This window comes from Triturus cristatus, chromosome 5_1 (genome assembly GCF_964204655.1).
Source record: "Triturus cristatus chromosome 5_1, aTriCri1.1, whole genome shotgun sequence".
Lineage (NCBI taxonomy): Eukaryota > Metazoa > Chordata > Amphibia > Caudata > Salamandridae > Triturus > Triturus cristatus.
This window is the reverse complement of record NC_140587.1, coordinates 576,286,815-576,301,855: the sequence shown is the minus strand read 5'-3', so window position 1 is coordinate 576,301,855 and position 15,041 is coordinate 576,286,815. Positions and strand designations below refer to the sequence as shown.

At 42.6% G+C, this 15,041-nt stretch overlaps 1 protein-coding gene across 1 annotated transcript in view; it reads right to left on the bottom strand.

Moving 5' to 3' along the window:
- ARFGEF1 (ARF guanine nucleotide exchange factor 1) overlaps positions 1–15,041 on the bottom strand; it is a 1,069,199-nt gene that overhangs the window by 402,493 nt on the left and 651,665 nt on the right. Inside the window, exon 19 of the mRNA XM_085605493.1 lies at positions 1,307–1,458. Within this exon, the coding sequence (XP_085461619.1) occupies positions 1,307–1,458 (152 nt within the window). The remainder of the gene's footprint in view (positions 1–1,306; positions 1,459–15,041) is intronic.

The window sequence follows — 15,041 nt, the reverse complement described above, 5'->3', positions numbered from 1 at the left end:
GAGATCGCGATCGAAACAATACCGCGATTTGGGATGAGGATTCCACGTCGATCGTACATCCGAGCCTGATGGCGGAAAAAAACAACCTAAGGATGGAGCCGAAGCCCATGCGCAATACGATCCAAAGGAGGAGTCACCGACCTTGTGACTTTCCAAGAGAAAAAACAAACTGCAAACATCCGGGCCCAACACCAGATGGCGATCTATGCAAAAGTGTGTAATCTGCAGCTCATATGCCTCGAACACTTGATATAGATATTCCTGTAGTCTCCTATGAATAAAGGTGTCACACTAAGGAACTACAAGGTATTTTTAATTTTCTGATCTGGATCTTTCCTTTGTCCAGTAGCTTTTATCTTAGAACTCCCCCCGATCTGAGTCCAATAGGACGTTGAGTCGCCATGTTGGCACTGTCCTACCAGAGTGGGGAGAAGTCGCCGATGATGAAGCATTACACAAATATGTGTGTGAGGCCTCCTCTTCCATAAGGATGGACATCCATAGGCACCTGCACTGTATTTCTGTATCGCCCGCGTACGACTTAGTTTCCTAGTTAGAATCACAGTCACATATATATGTTTAGCCACTATACTTTGTGTGGTTGGTGTGACTCTGCTGATTCTCAACATATGCACTATGCCACATATACTGTACAAACCTAGAGGCAAAGCGAGAGTGCTGCACACAACTGTGGTTTTTCAATTGGGTTGTGCCGGAGAAAGAAGAGATGGAAGGATGCAGCAGGGATACAGAATCAAAGGTAGGAGATTACAGTGAAGATGGAGCGTGTACTGTGGTGCAGATTACAGGGAGGATAGCGGAAGCAAAGAGAGTGGCACAGCCCCATGTTGTATTCCAAAGAGAGCTAGAAGATTTTCTTTTTTTATATCTGAGTGGTATGAACAACATGCAAGAGATGATGCTTTAATGCATATAGTAATTAGTAAATGAGACCAATAAAAGTGTCAATTTATTCCTGGATTTCAATTAAAGGCAGCTTTTAACCTAGAAAACCAAATACAGTAGGTAACATCCATTAATTTCCCCAGTGCCCCATGTCAAAGTCGTTAACCACCTGTGCAGAAGAAAAGCACATCCCATAGTTTCTGAAATTAATTTAACAACTCCACGTTTTCTGGGAAGGCTAAGGATTTATAGTCCATACTTGGTATGGTTTACAGAATAAAGACATACCATTCTTACCTATGAAACGGATGTGCAAATGTGCACTGGTTCTACAAGTTGGATCCATGGCATACACCATAATATAATCAAATTCATAGGAACACGAATTTCAGAAACTTACCTTGAACATTGGCCTCACATGCTCTAAATGTGTTGCACTCGTGAAAGGAGCCTGCACATGGCTCACTGCCTCCATTAAGGCTTTTGCAGTTTTAGCCATCTGTTCCATTTCTAAGTTATATAACAGTCGTCTTTGCTTCTCGCTAGCTACACCTATAATAGAATATGATGACCAGTTATTAATTATTGTTATGCCTTATTGGCAGATGTAATTCATTATGACACACCACACTGCTCATACTGTTTAAATGAATGCACTGCTAAAACTTGCAAATATTCATGCTCAATCTAATATCAGCTATGAAGACTCCTGCTAAGAGCAACAGAAAAGCAGTGATTAATTTTCTATTCAGACTGGATTATTCTGCATGGTAATTCTTTCAGATATATTTTATGCAGGGTAATTCTTTCAGATACATTTTATGTAACCTGAATAAAGCATGAGGTAATATAAAATAGAAGGAGTCTAGGACAACAGGAAGCAGCAGAACAATAACAAAGCACTTTAGTATACACAATGGAAGAACTAGAACAATCATATCTGTAGCAAGAGGAGCAATGATAGTGCGGAGAAATGTACACTCCTCTAAGAGGTAACAGCAAAGTGTGGGGGACAAACGCAGAAGGAGCTTAATAATAAAATCAGAGCACATGGGTACGGGAGAGGGAGAAGCAACAGCAGAGACTGAAGATGGAGTTGAAAAAGACATTTAAAAAAAAGGTGGACTGGAAGGATAGGAGAAAGCAATAGGCGAGCAGACGGGAGAGGGATTTTAACACTTACAGTAAAAAAAAAAACACATACACTCCTCATGGAGTTAAAGCAAAAAAAAAAAGAAAAGGTAAAATGTTACTTAACCTGTATGCATCTGTTTGTAGAGTAAATGACTGTAGATTCACATGCTCTGCGTACTCCTGTCATCTAGTGTTGGGTTCGGATGTGTGCAGCTTGATTTTCTTAAAACAAAATGTCTTCAGGTTTATGGTGGCTTCTCCTTACATCTTGCATTAACATGGGCAACAACTCCATTTTAGATTTGTTTTAGTCCAGCGAGTGAGAGTGGTATGAAGCAGTAGAATTAAGTGGTGTACATATGCATTGCTAAATAAGTTAATGTAGAAGAGAAAGAAAGAAAGAGATATGCAGCCACAAGTGTCCAGGGAACAGGGCGGGTCCATGTGAATCTACAGTATTACCTGCTACCAAAAGATGATTCACGCATAAGTAATATTTTGCGTTCGAAGCATGTGTTGCTGTAGGTGCACATGCTCTACGTAGACTATAAAGCAGTCCCTCCGTTTAAGGTTTTCCCAGTGTGTGGATGAATCAGATGTTTGAAAAATGAGTTTTTGGACCGTCTGCCCAACTAACTAAAGATTACTGTCTAGCAAGAACATCCACATAGTAATGTTTGGTAAATGTGTGTAGCGTTAACAAAGTAGCTGCTGTACAAATATAAGCTAACGGGATGTTTCCAAGGACAGTCATGGAAGTGACCTTTTTTCGAGTGGATCTTGCCCTGGGGGAGCAGGGAAACTTGCTTGGCTTTAAGGTAGCAGGTATGGATACACCCGACTATCCAGTTACTAATCCATGCTTTGAAATAGGGTGACCATTTTGTGGGTTACAAAAAGCTATAAACAGCTGGTTCGCCTTAGAAAAGGACTTAGATCTATCAATGTAGTACATCGTGACATCTAAAATATGAATGGCTTTCTCAGCACCTGACTGGGGTAGCAGAAAGAAGATTTGGGGTTCTATGGTATGGTTTTGATGAAAAGGAGAAATAGTCTTGGGCAGAAACTTTGGATTGGTTCTTAATATTACTCTATAGGTGCAACCCTGAATGTAGAGTTTCTGTAATTTGAGTGGCTGCCACTCACTATTGTGCCTGAGTGAGGTTATAGCCATTCAGAAGGCAAGCTTCAATGAGAGGAACTGTAAGGGCAGGAATGCAATGTCAAACAAGCATTGGCATAGCCAATAGGTCTCGCCTTTGGGACCTTTTAAGTGTTTAGCCCTGCATTACATTATCCTGGTTGCTGTGCCGCCAGCTATATAATTACTACATACTCGGTCATGCAGTCTGTTGTGAGATGGTTACTCTCTCTAGTTCGCTTCAGACTGTGTAAGCGATATAAAGGTTTCGATCTAAATTGATAGGTAGTGGAGCAATATGAGAGCTTTCAGAGACTTAACTTTCCATAAACCCTGCGATTGGTTAAAAGATAATAATCCGCCCCAAAATAGTGGAAACACCAATCATAAAAGAAACCCACTCCGGCTACTACACCGGAAGATATCTCCTTAATGCCCTGGAAGTGGGTGGGTAGTTGTATTATGTATAGTGTTGGACTGCGTAAACACATGTGATGGAGATGTGGGGAGAGACTGTCCAGAAGAGATTGCATCTCCTGTTAATGAGAGGGAGCTCCATTAGATGTATAAAGATGAGATCAGTACAACAAGGGCCTAGCAGTGCCCTCTGACTCGCACTTGTGTTGCGAATGGGCTTCTTGTTGTTGGCTGTTAGAGGAGGGGAAATCAGCAAAATGTGTGTGGGACACAAGGTCCTAGTGGGAGCATCAGAGGAGTGGCAGGCTTTCACGTGGAACAGTTTAGGATCCTTACTGCAGCATATGAGTTTGCCAGCAGTGACAGAAGATTTAGGACATAAGAACCGCAAGTAATGAGAAGCAGCTAGGCAATTGTCAGGTGGTGGAATGTGCGTGGCCTTACGAAGGGCGACTGGACTTACTTGGGCAACGAACACAGAAGCCTTTAAGCACAGAAGAGGCATTATGGTGAAGGGGCACAGTTAGTGTCTTAGACTAGAGAGGCAGTTTGTGTCTTTTTTTTGTTAAAGTATTTATTTTATTTTTTTAGACAGCGAAAAGCACCTGAAACAATATTATACACTCTGCAATCAGCATAGAGCTGTTGACAGCTCAGACTGCCTGAGTATTGCCACTTCCCACACCGCCCACACTGTGTAGGGACAGCACTAAATCCAGCAAGGTGGGTCTCAGGCCTGGGCTCTGTATCACTGTTTAGCTTTGCCCCAAACATCTTTAATTTAAATCATAAAAAAACAAGCATTGCCGCAAGCACAATCTGTAAAAGTTCCAATGACGACTGTTGGCAAATTGTTTTTAACAGTGAGGCATGTGAGATTTAAAAATAATGGAGATCAGGGGCCAGGGAATGGGAGGTGGGTTTAAAAACAACTTATAGTGGGAGGAGGGCGCGGTCTGAAAAAGAGCATTTTAATATAACGGTGATGAGGCGGTGTGATTAAAAACAAGTGAGATTGGAAGGATGGCGGGGATGAAGAAAAGGGCACAAAAACTAAAACTAGTAAAATATTGGCAGCTGAGAAAGCCACTGTAGCCAATGATCTCACTGTGACACACAAAAAATAAACTGAAAAAAAAGTGAAATACCTGCTGTCCCATACTGTTGCGGACGTATTCAGTGCTCTCTGTAGAAAGAAGTAGCAGAGGTCATCCGGAGCCGTGCGCACAAAAGGGGCAGTCTGCGGCGGCACAGAGCCCTGTGATGTCTTATGTTTGCTCCGCCCAGCTGATGCCAAGGGCGTGAGAAGGTAAACCTCTTGTGCTAAATGTAGGTAATTGTCGGTTCCTGTCAATTCTTTGCCCAACGTGAATGGCAATAAAAAAACAAGCCCAGTGCGGGCGAGGCAAATGAAGAGGCCTCATGCATTTCTTTTATGTACATGGCACCCAAAGTAAACAACGATGAAGCATGACAAATTAAGTGGATGTGTGCCTTTCTTTTACGTTCTTTAAGTTGTGTCCTTTCTCCCTCCTCTTGCTCTCTGCACACCTTTTCAATAAAAACACGAAAAGGAGTCCAGTTTTGAAGGTAATTATGTAGCTCATGTTCATTCAACTACTCATGCATTTAGTGGCGCGGCTGGCATGCGTTTGGTGTACAGAGGATCGATGGTTGAGTAAGGGAAGTGGGTTGTAGCGGTGGTCATTGCAAGGTGACCTTTTGCATCTCTTTCACACTCTGATGTTGCCACATAAATTGCACATCACACAAATGCAGCCAGGCGGGCGGAAAACAAGCAACGAAAACTGTAAAGTCATTAGTAACAGGATACTGGATGTCTGTAGACGCTGAGGGCACCACTCAAAGGGGTTTCAGTGGAGCGCGGCCGGAAGTCCATGTACAGCTTTTACCTTGCGGGAGCGAGCAGCAGCGGCAAGCGCAAATAGATTGCGTCGCTGCTCGCTCCCACAAGGTAAATGCTGTACATGCACGACTACTCATTGGAAACAGTGCAGTACATGCACGAGTTTCCAAGAAAGTACGGAGTGATTCCAAAAGGTCACTCCAAAGCAGCACTTGCGCACTGCGTAGGCGAGACCTAAAAAGTGTGCCAAGTGAGTCTGATGAGGACTATCTTCAGGTTCCATTGAGGGGCCGGTCATGAGGCCCTCCATGAAAGACTTGATGACCAGCCTTCGGATCAAGGAAGATTATTGCTTGTTCTTCATGTAAATGGCTATGGCGGATAAATGAAGTCTATGGAAGTGTATGCTAACCTTGATATTTGTAAATGAAGGAGGTAGCATATGATGCCCGAAACTTCAGGGTTCAAAGGACCAATATGCTTTGAGGTACAGTAGAACACAAACCTCTTTCATTTTGCTGCATAACATGCTTGAGTAGTTGGTTTGCGTGCTTCCTTGAGGATCTCCATGTACTCATGTGGAAGGCGTAGGTAGCTAAACTCAAGGATCTGGGTGGCAGATCGCCAGGTTGAGCTGTGTGGGGTCTGGATGTCAGAACTGTCCCTGGTTTTTGGTGAGAAGGTCCACTTTGGGAGCTTCTCGTGGGTATTGATAGACATTTTGAGTATAACAGAGTACCAGGCAGTTGAGTATATCACTCCAGCTACAGAGTTTCAAAGCAGGAATGTATTAATGGACATACACTAAGTCACATTCATAGAAAGACAAAAACAAACTGGAGTGGAATCACCACTACATTCAGACACACATTTTACTCTTGAGATTAAAATTTGGCTGCCACAAACTGCCAGTTCATACGATTGGGCAATTATCAACCTTGACTACAAGTGGAAGTACACTACAGAACTCTCCCCAACTTAAGGGAAGAGTTTGGCACTACTGTTAACCATTATCTGCAGAGACATGGAGCATGACTAGTGCACTACTCTAGTCCACTGAGAGAAAACACAGATACGGTCAAGAAGGAATAACACAGCAGGGTGAAACAACTTTTCAAAGCTATGCAAGAACATCTGTCCCAAAACTTGGCACTTAGACCTTTCCTGCTCCTAAAGAAAAAATCAAAGTAAAAAAATAAGGAAGAATAGTAAGAGTATACTAGCCCCATCCCTGCAACTAATCAATACACATAGAACATTGATAACAACTCCAGGTTTTTAACTACTAATTAAACAACTTTCAAGTGTCCATTTACACAAATCTTACCATTAGTTCACAAGAGATTATTTCCCAAAGTGAATATACTGGATCTCCAAAAGATCCTATCATTTAAAATTTCTATTCAGGACTCACAATCACAGAAACCTTACTCTCAGCCATACATAAAGCATTAGAACGTCGCTGACGATGTAAATGAACCTTCAAAGATTTTTTCAGGGAACCGTTGAAACCCAAATAATCATGGCATTTTGCAAGTGTCTAATTTACCAATTCCTTCCAGGTTGTTGGTAGTGTTGCAATGATTAACAACATTTTTCATATAAAAATAGAATCTTGGATGATACCTGGGTAGGTTTTTCAACTCACAAAATAGTACAGATGCAGAGCTATTGGTCATAGTGGATGACATGAAGATGGAAATGGAAAAAGGCACTGTTGGTCCCTGGAACTGATGAACAGATTGGTGGCATTCCACACCTGAGATCATGCCACTATTCGATGAGACTTCAAAAAAGTATCCTTGGCTTAGGCAAAAACCATTCATCCTCGAAGTACATAAACACTCAGGTACAGTCCCTACATTATGAACTGCGCTTCAATGGATCACATCATACAGTAATGTCACCAATGCCACAATAAGCACCAAATATTTTCTTCAATAAATCTTAGTCTGGTTTAAATGTATACCTCCGAATATGAAACTGTAAATAATCAAATTAAGCTTTACCCAGCATATAATGGCAATATCTCAATATACCAAGTGGAACTTAGCAGAAGATGGTGCTAATGGAGCTTGTAAATGCAGGACATTAATATATGCAACTGTATCTGGGCATCTATCTCAGAATGTAAGTCTGTGTCTGGTGCAGGGAATTTCCTGAGCTCAGGTGGACACATGCTATGGCAACCACTGCATCGTGGCACAGAACCTACAGGTAGCAAAACCCTTACTGTTTGAAGTAACAGCTATCAATTCCGGAGTTCCACAAATGTCTGATCAGTCAATTACACTATGTACGTAGGCATCATGATCAACATTTTAGAAGCTTAAAATATCACGCACCACATACATAACAACACCCAGATTTTAATCAGTCGTGACCCTGAGGTATCTAGCATTCAGAGCATGACACGAAGGCAAATAAAACAGATCTAAAAACAAAGGTTAAGATCCATTTTGGATCTTAACCCAAGCGGAAGCTCATTCCACATTCATGTCCTAGTTTTCCCACACTCTGAGTATGCCTCCAACATTTACATACAACAGGTGCTTGTCTAATGATGGCTGCACACAAATATGGCCTTAATCTTCCAACACATTGTAAAGGGCGCGACTTGTACATGGCTTTTGAATCAGAGCATAACAAAGTGAAGGTAACAGGCAGCTAAAGAAGTCTTCAGAGTGTTGGGCTGACATGCTCATGGTAACTCAAAATATCCACAACCCAGTTTTCAGCATTCTTTAAATTTATTTCTGCAATCAACACAAAGTTTTCTTAGATACCAGTGTAATTAAGCAGCAACAGTAGTCCAGTCTTGAACTGATGACGGCACCAGCAATCAAATATGAAAGGTTTGAGTTTCACCAATAAATAAATATAAAAGCTACTAGTTTCGGTCCGATGAATACCCTTATCTTTGAATGAAAAATACTAGACATCAAACATAACTCTCAAGGTAGGGGGAGTTCCATTGCCACCTGCCATATCTTGTGAATACAGCTCAAATTATTTTTTGCTGCGCTTGAGCTCATAAAAAATAAGTCTTTTGTTTGCATTTACAGCAAACCAGCACTTCAACATATGATTGGACCTCCTCAAACTGGACAGACTACCAGAGTCAGAAGCAACGTCATAGCACTGAGGAAGCACCAACTGCCGGATATGACACATATTATTTTGTTTTATGAAGGTGATGTTCTGTTTTATGTTAAGGGCCTAACCGTTAATCTTTCTGATACTGCTGATCTCCTGACAAAATTTGGAGATCTCGCTCCGCTGCGAGTGAGTTGGGCTGAATCTTGAATATTCCTCCTGGTGCCCACTATGACCCAGACTCCTAATGGTATGTGTGATGGCCCCTTTTACAACTCCTAGGACCTCCACATTTTTTATTATACTTCCTAGCTGCTCATGTACGGTGGCTGGCTTGATGGTTTATGGGCCACGGTTTGGAGGACACTAGTACAGTGGTGCCCCCTCTTGATCGATTGGCTGTCCTGGTGCTCTTGGTACCAGGGGCTCGCCCTTCATGGGGACACCACGCCTGGTGCGGGTGGCAGTGCATGGTTCCGGAGGGCTTGTTGCCTCACCTGAGGTTCTCCCCATTACCCTACTTCCATTCCTTTTCTCGGTTTCCCTAAAGGGACCTGAAAGTCTTCCAGAACTATATTTATGATCCTGGGATTGTGTGGGTCTCTGAATCGTAGGTCACCTACTTACCAATGGCCAAGTCCTGTCTTGAGGAGTTGGCACAGCAGTACGGCCTCCACCACTAGCAGTTCCTAGCATATGTTTATGTTTATGAGATTTATAAAGCGCTCAACTACCCATGGGTGTCTCAGCGCTGAGGACAGCCAGCTTGTACCATATACCGAAGGACTTATTGATTAAACAGCCAGGTTTTCGTCATTTTCCTGAAAGTTAGTAAAGACTGGCATGCTCTGATCTTTAATGGGAGCGAGTTCCAAAGTTAAGCAGTGGCGACAATAAAACGCTTATCGCCCCATAAAGCTATTTTGGTGCGTGGCACTCTGAGCAAAAATGCAGTGGATGAGCGAAGAGCCCATGCTGGAATATAAGTCGCTAGCTCTCTGATTAGAAACTGAGGTCCAGTTTTGCGAGAAGCCTTGTAAGCAATGCACAAGGCCTTGAACTTTATACGATTCTTCACAGGGAGCCAATGATACTTCTGGATGACGTGAGAGATTGGATTGTACTTAGGGCTTCCTGACAGCATCCTGGTGGCTGCGTTCTGAATAGATTGGAGTTTATGGATGACCTTGTTTTTGGCATTCACAAGAAGCCCATTACAATAGTCAATGGTAGACATGACTAGTGTACTAACCAGAGTTTTTCCTGCAGTCAAAGGAAGAAATGGTAAAATCTTTTTTATCATACGTAGTTTGTAAAATGAAGCTGAAACTACCGCGTTGGCATGAGGCACAAAGGTCAGTCTATCGTCATATATGACGCCTACATTCCGAACCCTAGTAACTGGGGGTGGAGGAGGACCCAGTAAAGAAGGCCACCAGGATGAAGACCAGACGGGGGATAGCTTGCCGAATGTCATAACCTCTGTTTTATCAGAGTTCAACTAAGGCAGTTGCTGGTCCCCATCATTATGTATAGTCAACACCAACTGAGTATCGTCGACATACGATGTAAGGCCCTTTCTGTGTCCCTTAATTACCCTGGCTAAATCCGACACACAGATGTTAAAAAGTGTCGGACTTAGGGATGAACCTTGCGGAACACCACACGGGAGGGCCAGTAGGGCAGACTGAAAGGTGCCAAAATTTGCCGTTGGTGAGGAAAGAGGTCGACAGTGCTCTTGCTTTTTGTTGGATACCCATTTTGGTGACACGGTCGATCAAGATGGTATGATCGACCGTGTCAAAAGATGCTGAGAGATCCAGCAATACAAGAACAGCCGTGCCTCCCAGATCCAAGATAGTTCTAATATCTTCAGCCGCTTTGATGAGCGCGGTCTCTCTTCCGTGGCCTCTACGAAAACCAAATTTAGAGTCGTCTAACAGATGGTGATCTTCAATATACTTGGAGAGTTTAATATTCATCACCTTTTCAAAAAAATTTGCCGGGAAAGGCAGGCTAGCTATCGGCCTGTAATTTTTGGTGTCAGTAGGATCCAGGATTGCTTTTTTTAGAAGTGGTTTTATGACAGTTTTCTTCCAGGTAGTGGGGTATATACCTGAAGCAAACATAGTATTACAAATGCTAGATAAAACAGGTGTCACTTGTTCTATGACTGGTAGGAGTTTGGCCGGAGGACAAGGGTCGGTAGCGTAGCCTGATTTCAGGGAGGCGATTATTTTGGCAATCTGATCAGGTGTGGTGTTATCAAATTGTAATAAGGAGTATTCAGTAGTACCACTTATTGAAGACTGATCAGCAGTGTTGGTCTGAGATGCAAATCTCGAATAGATGTCGTTTACTTTTTTCATAAAAGCAATTCGCTAGAGAGTCACATAGTGACTGTGAAGGGGCTGAGTTGCAGGAGGATGTAGACTTCTATGGGAGCGCTGGCACATTGTCAATTCTGAATCAGCCCCATACATATTCATACAGACGCTTTACACTCTTGGTAAAAGGAGGAGTGCTATATCCTAACTTACATGGCCTATGATCAAAAATACTCAAATCCCTCTGCAACGTCTTTGCCAGGGAGGTAGAAATTGGAAGGGTGATACATGAAAAGGAATGAAGGAGGGAGGGCCCTGAAATACTCCCACAAGATATCTCACAACGCTCACTTACAATTGATACAATTTCATGTCCTACATAGAGCCTACCTCTCACCACAGCACATCAACCGTATCTGACATGGGTGCTCGATGCCAGGCCCTAGCTGCGGACCACAAACATGTCCTATCAGACTGCTGCACCATTAGACAGTACACTATGTTACTACCCTACCCCTAGTCAGTACTGGAGGGAAATCTTATATACAATATCTAAAACCATTGGATGACCATGCCTTGACACGTAGGAGCATTGGGGATATTCAAACAGCAGAAGAAATATAAAATGGCAGCTTGTGTCACTGATCTGATCTTGGCCTTAGCTAAATGCACGTGACAATGCGGTCGAAGAGTGTGATCCCTCCTAGTAGCGCAGCCTGGAAAGTCACCATGGCGCGCTGGTCCGGTGCTGAGGCAACAGCCCTACATAGTGAGGATGCCAGGGGCTTCCTCGACGTCAAGTGGCGTAGGTAGTGGACCAGTTGCTGAATTGGTTACTAAATGAAGAAAGAGAGGATCCCGCCTCCCCTCCTCATAATTCCACAAAGGAGGTGCACTCCCCCTTACGGCAGCGCCCCTTGGGAAGGAATTGATAGGGAAGGGGGTCCCCTTCCCTAGTTTAGATTCTCTGGGTTACTATCTCTGGACCCCTTGTGAGGACCCTCTAATCCCCCTGATGATGGCTCAGACCATAACACATAGTTATTAGTGATTTCTACTCTGGACCCCTTGGACTTTTCCCCCCTTCCCCATTGAGGCTTCCCCCGAATCCTTTTCCTCTACCAAGTTGCCATGGTCTGGTTTATTATCATACCACATTTGGGGAGGCCCGTCTGTTGCTAAAGAGTTATCAGACATTTTTGCAACTTGCTACACATGATTATGAACTACCCTAACATAGATGGTACTGAAGGCAGAGAAGCACTAAAGAACTGATGTTATAAATCCAATTTGTGTTCGCAAAGCTGTCGATTTGCAATATCACAGGGTTTTCAACTGCAAAATGGCATTTTGCTATGTACTAAACCCATTTTCTTATTCAGTATACTGAAAAGCAAAATGGGTTGAGAACTCCATAACGAATTGCAATTTTGAAGCAGCATGTTTATGTCGTCCCTTCCAAACAGTGATTTGTTAGGGTATGTATCAAGGTTTTGCAACCGAAATCCAGTCACCAAACATTTCAATTTCACTGACACCTCAAAGGAGGTGTTAACCTATTCGTAGATGGGAAGTGGTCCCTTTGGGACCCTTTTCCTTTGAAAAGTTTGAAAAGTGGAAAAGAAAAGTTTGGTGGGGAGTAGAGAGTGGCACACAGAAGCACTGTCAGCTCTCAATTAAACAAACAAAAAAGGCTTTTCTTTTTAAATGCAGCCTCTTTTCCTTTAAGGAAAACACTGACTTTATTTAAAATGTGATCACAGGCATGGTGGCCTGCTGACCCCAGCAAGCTACCATCTCTGTGATGCAAAAGACACACAGATGATGGACGGAATGCAGAGCAAATCAAACATGCACCCCCAGTCAAGAGATCACCCCGAGTGGGACGGGTATGCCCAAATGTGGGCCCTGTGCTCTCCATGCCACTGGAGTCAAGCTAGCCTGGCTGATGAGGGATGATGCTCCGAAACCGGTCCAAGGATGCTTGTTTCCAGTCCAGGGAGGACCTGGCCTGGCAGTTCGGGCTGGACTATTCCCATGGGGAACAAGGTCAAGACTGATTTGCATATGGCTGGGTCTGAACTGGAAAGGCATGAGGGAGCACAAAAACGATAGACTGAGGCCCAGATCGGTGTACTGGGGTGAATGTTTGACATTGTGCAGCATTCTGTCCATCAATTGTTCTTTTTGCAACCATCACTGTGATGGCATCCAATCGTAGCAACGTTTTATAACTCACCTCATAAATATTGATCAGATAGGTCGGAATACAACCCATTATGATTCACAATTTTGTGAACCGACCTATTAGTACCAGAAATTCTTTCCTTTCACAAAAAGGCGGTGCGCAATTTGCAATCACTTTTTGCAAACGGAAATTTCATACTTCACGGCCCTAAAAGTGCTACTACAATTACCTACCCCCATTCCCTTTCCAGGAACAAAATCCGCCTCAGATCTGTTACTCTGGCACCCTTGGTCACAAAGACCCACTGAGGCCCATCTCTTTACCCTGCTTATTTATGTTTTTGTCTCCTCTTTCTATGTCCATGTCAGGCCAGTGTGCATGCATACTGAAGGATCAGTATAATTTGGTGACTGTCCACCAACCTCTGCAGCACGGAAATGTACCCTGTATGGTTGTTGCTGCCCAGAAATCTGAACAGGAATGTGGCTCAAATAGGCTTAATCTTTTACAGTGCACTCGGTCAGACCTTAAAGGTGGTTTCAGTCAACAACTTGTTCAAAGTTCCTCTCTTTGGCAAAAAAGTTTAGACAGGTTTCCATATGATGCCATTAAAAAGATTTACCCACCATTCTTTCACAAAGCTATATTCCCCACAAATATAAGATCCGGATATGAAATCCAGGTCTTCTAGTCAATGTATTACTAAAGCAACCCTACATGACCAAACCACTCCAACAGATATTTAAATTCTAAATGTACACAAGTCCAAATCGTTTCTTAAACAGTAGAAATTGTAGCTACCCTCTTCATAAGTAACTAAATATGATTAAAAACATTTGTGACAACCCTGGTGTCTTCCCACAATGAGTAAATGAACAGACATCCAGCCTTCATGAAATGTTTTCTCCCTGTTTATTAAATGCATACACCTTTATACAAACAATTGTGATAGCCTTGCTGACATCCCACATTGATTATGAAAAGTATTCATTCCATTACGTTCAGGAAACTACTGGAACAGAAAACCATTCCTTTGAGAAGCGTATCCAAAGCAAGAAAATGTTTTTGATATAGTTAGTCTCTACTACTTCCTGATACTGAGACGCCGAGTTTAACTTCTTCTGCATAATACACAAGTCTTATTTCAAGAAAGGCTCAAAATTCTAGATTGATAAGATTAAACACTGAAAGCCAATCAGAAGTATAAAACCAACAACCGGTTATGCTGAGCAAAGATTACTGTGTATCTTTAGGACACAAAGGTTACAACAGAGAGCAGCTACCTGCCAGAGGAGCTCACAGGTACAGTGGTTACTTGAGCTTCATGAGAGCTTCGAAGACCTGCTGTTTTTTCAAGTCAGAATACAGTTTTGTCTGTTCTTGTAAAAAAATCTGAAACGTGTGACAATAGAGCTTGCAAGCCTCGGCTTTGAAAAACATTTAGTATGAATATCCAACAAGGCAAGATCATAAATTAAAAATAAGTAAGTGATAGTCAGGATCAGAAGGCACAGTTACCCAATACCTATGAATCCTTCACCTCAAGATTCCTAGGAAAATGTTTACGACAAATACAGATTAAAAAGTAACACTATCCTTCACTACCAGCAGTTGCAGTGTGCATAAAGTCGGAGTGTGAAAACTCTAACCTAGTTACAGAGAGATGTCAATAATGAACAGCACCAATGCAAAGAGCAAGATATATACGCTGAAAAACAAAGCTATTAGTCATATATTATCTGGATTAAAGCTGATGAGCATTGTGTGCCCTTTCACGCTATAAGACAGTGATGACACACTTTATATTGGAGGAGAGAAAACTGACCTCATGGTTTTGAATACGAGCGAATTTAGGGTCATCATTGTCATGGAAATTGGTGGTATTTGTCAGTTCTTCCCAGAAATGCACCTCAAAACTGACCAATATTGGAAACTCCAAGTTGACCTCAAATTCAGTTCCTC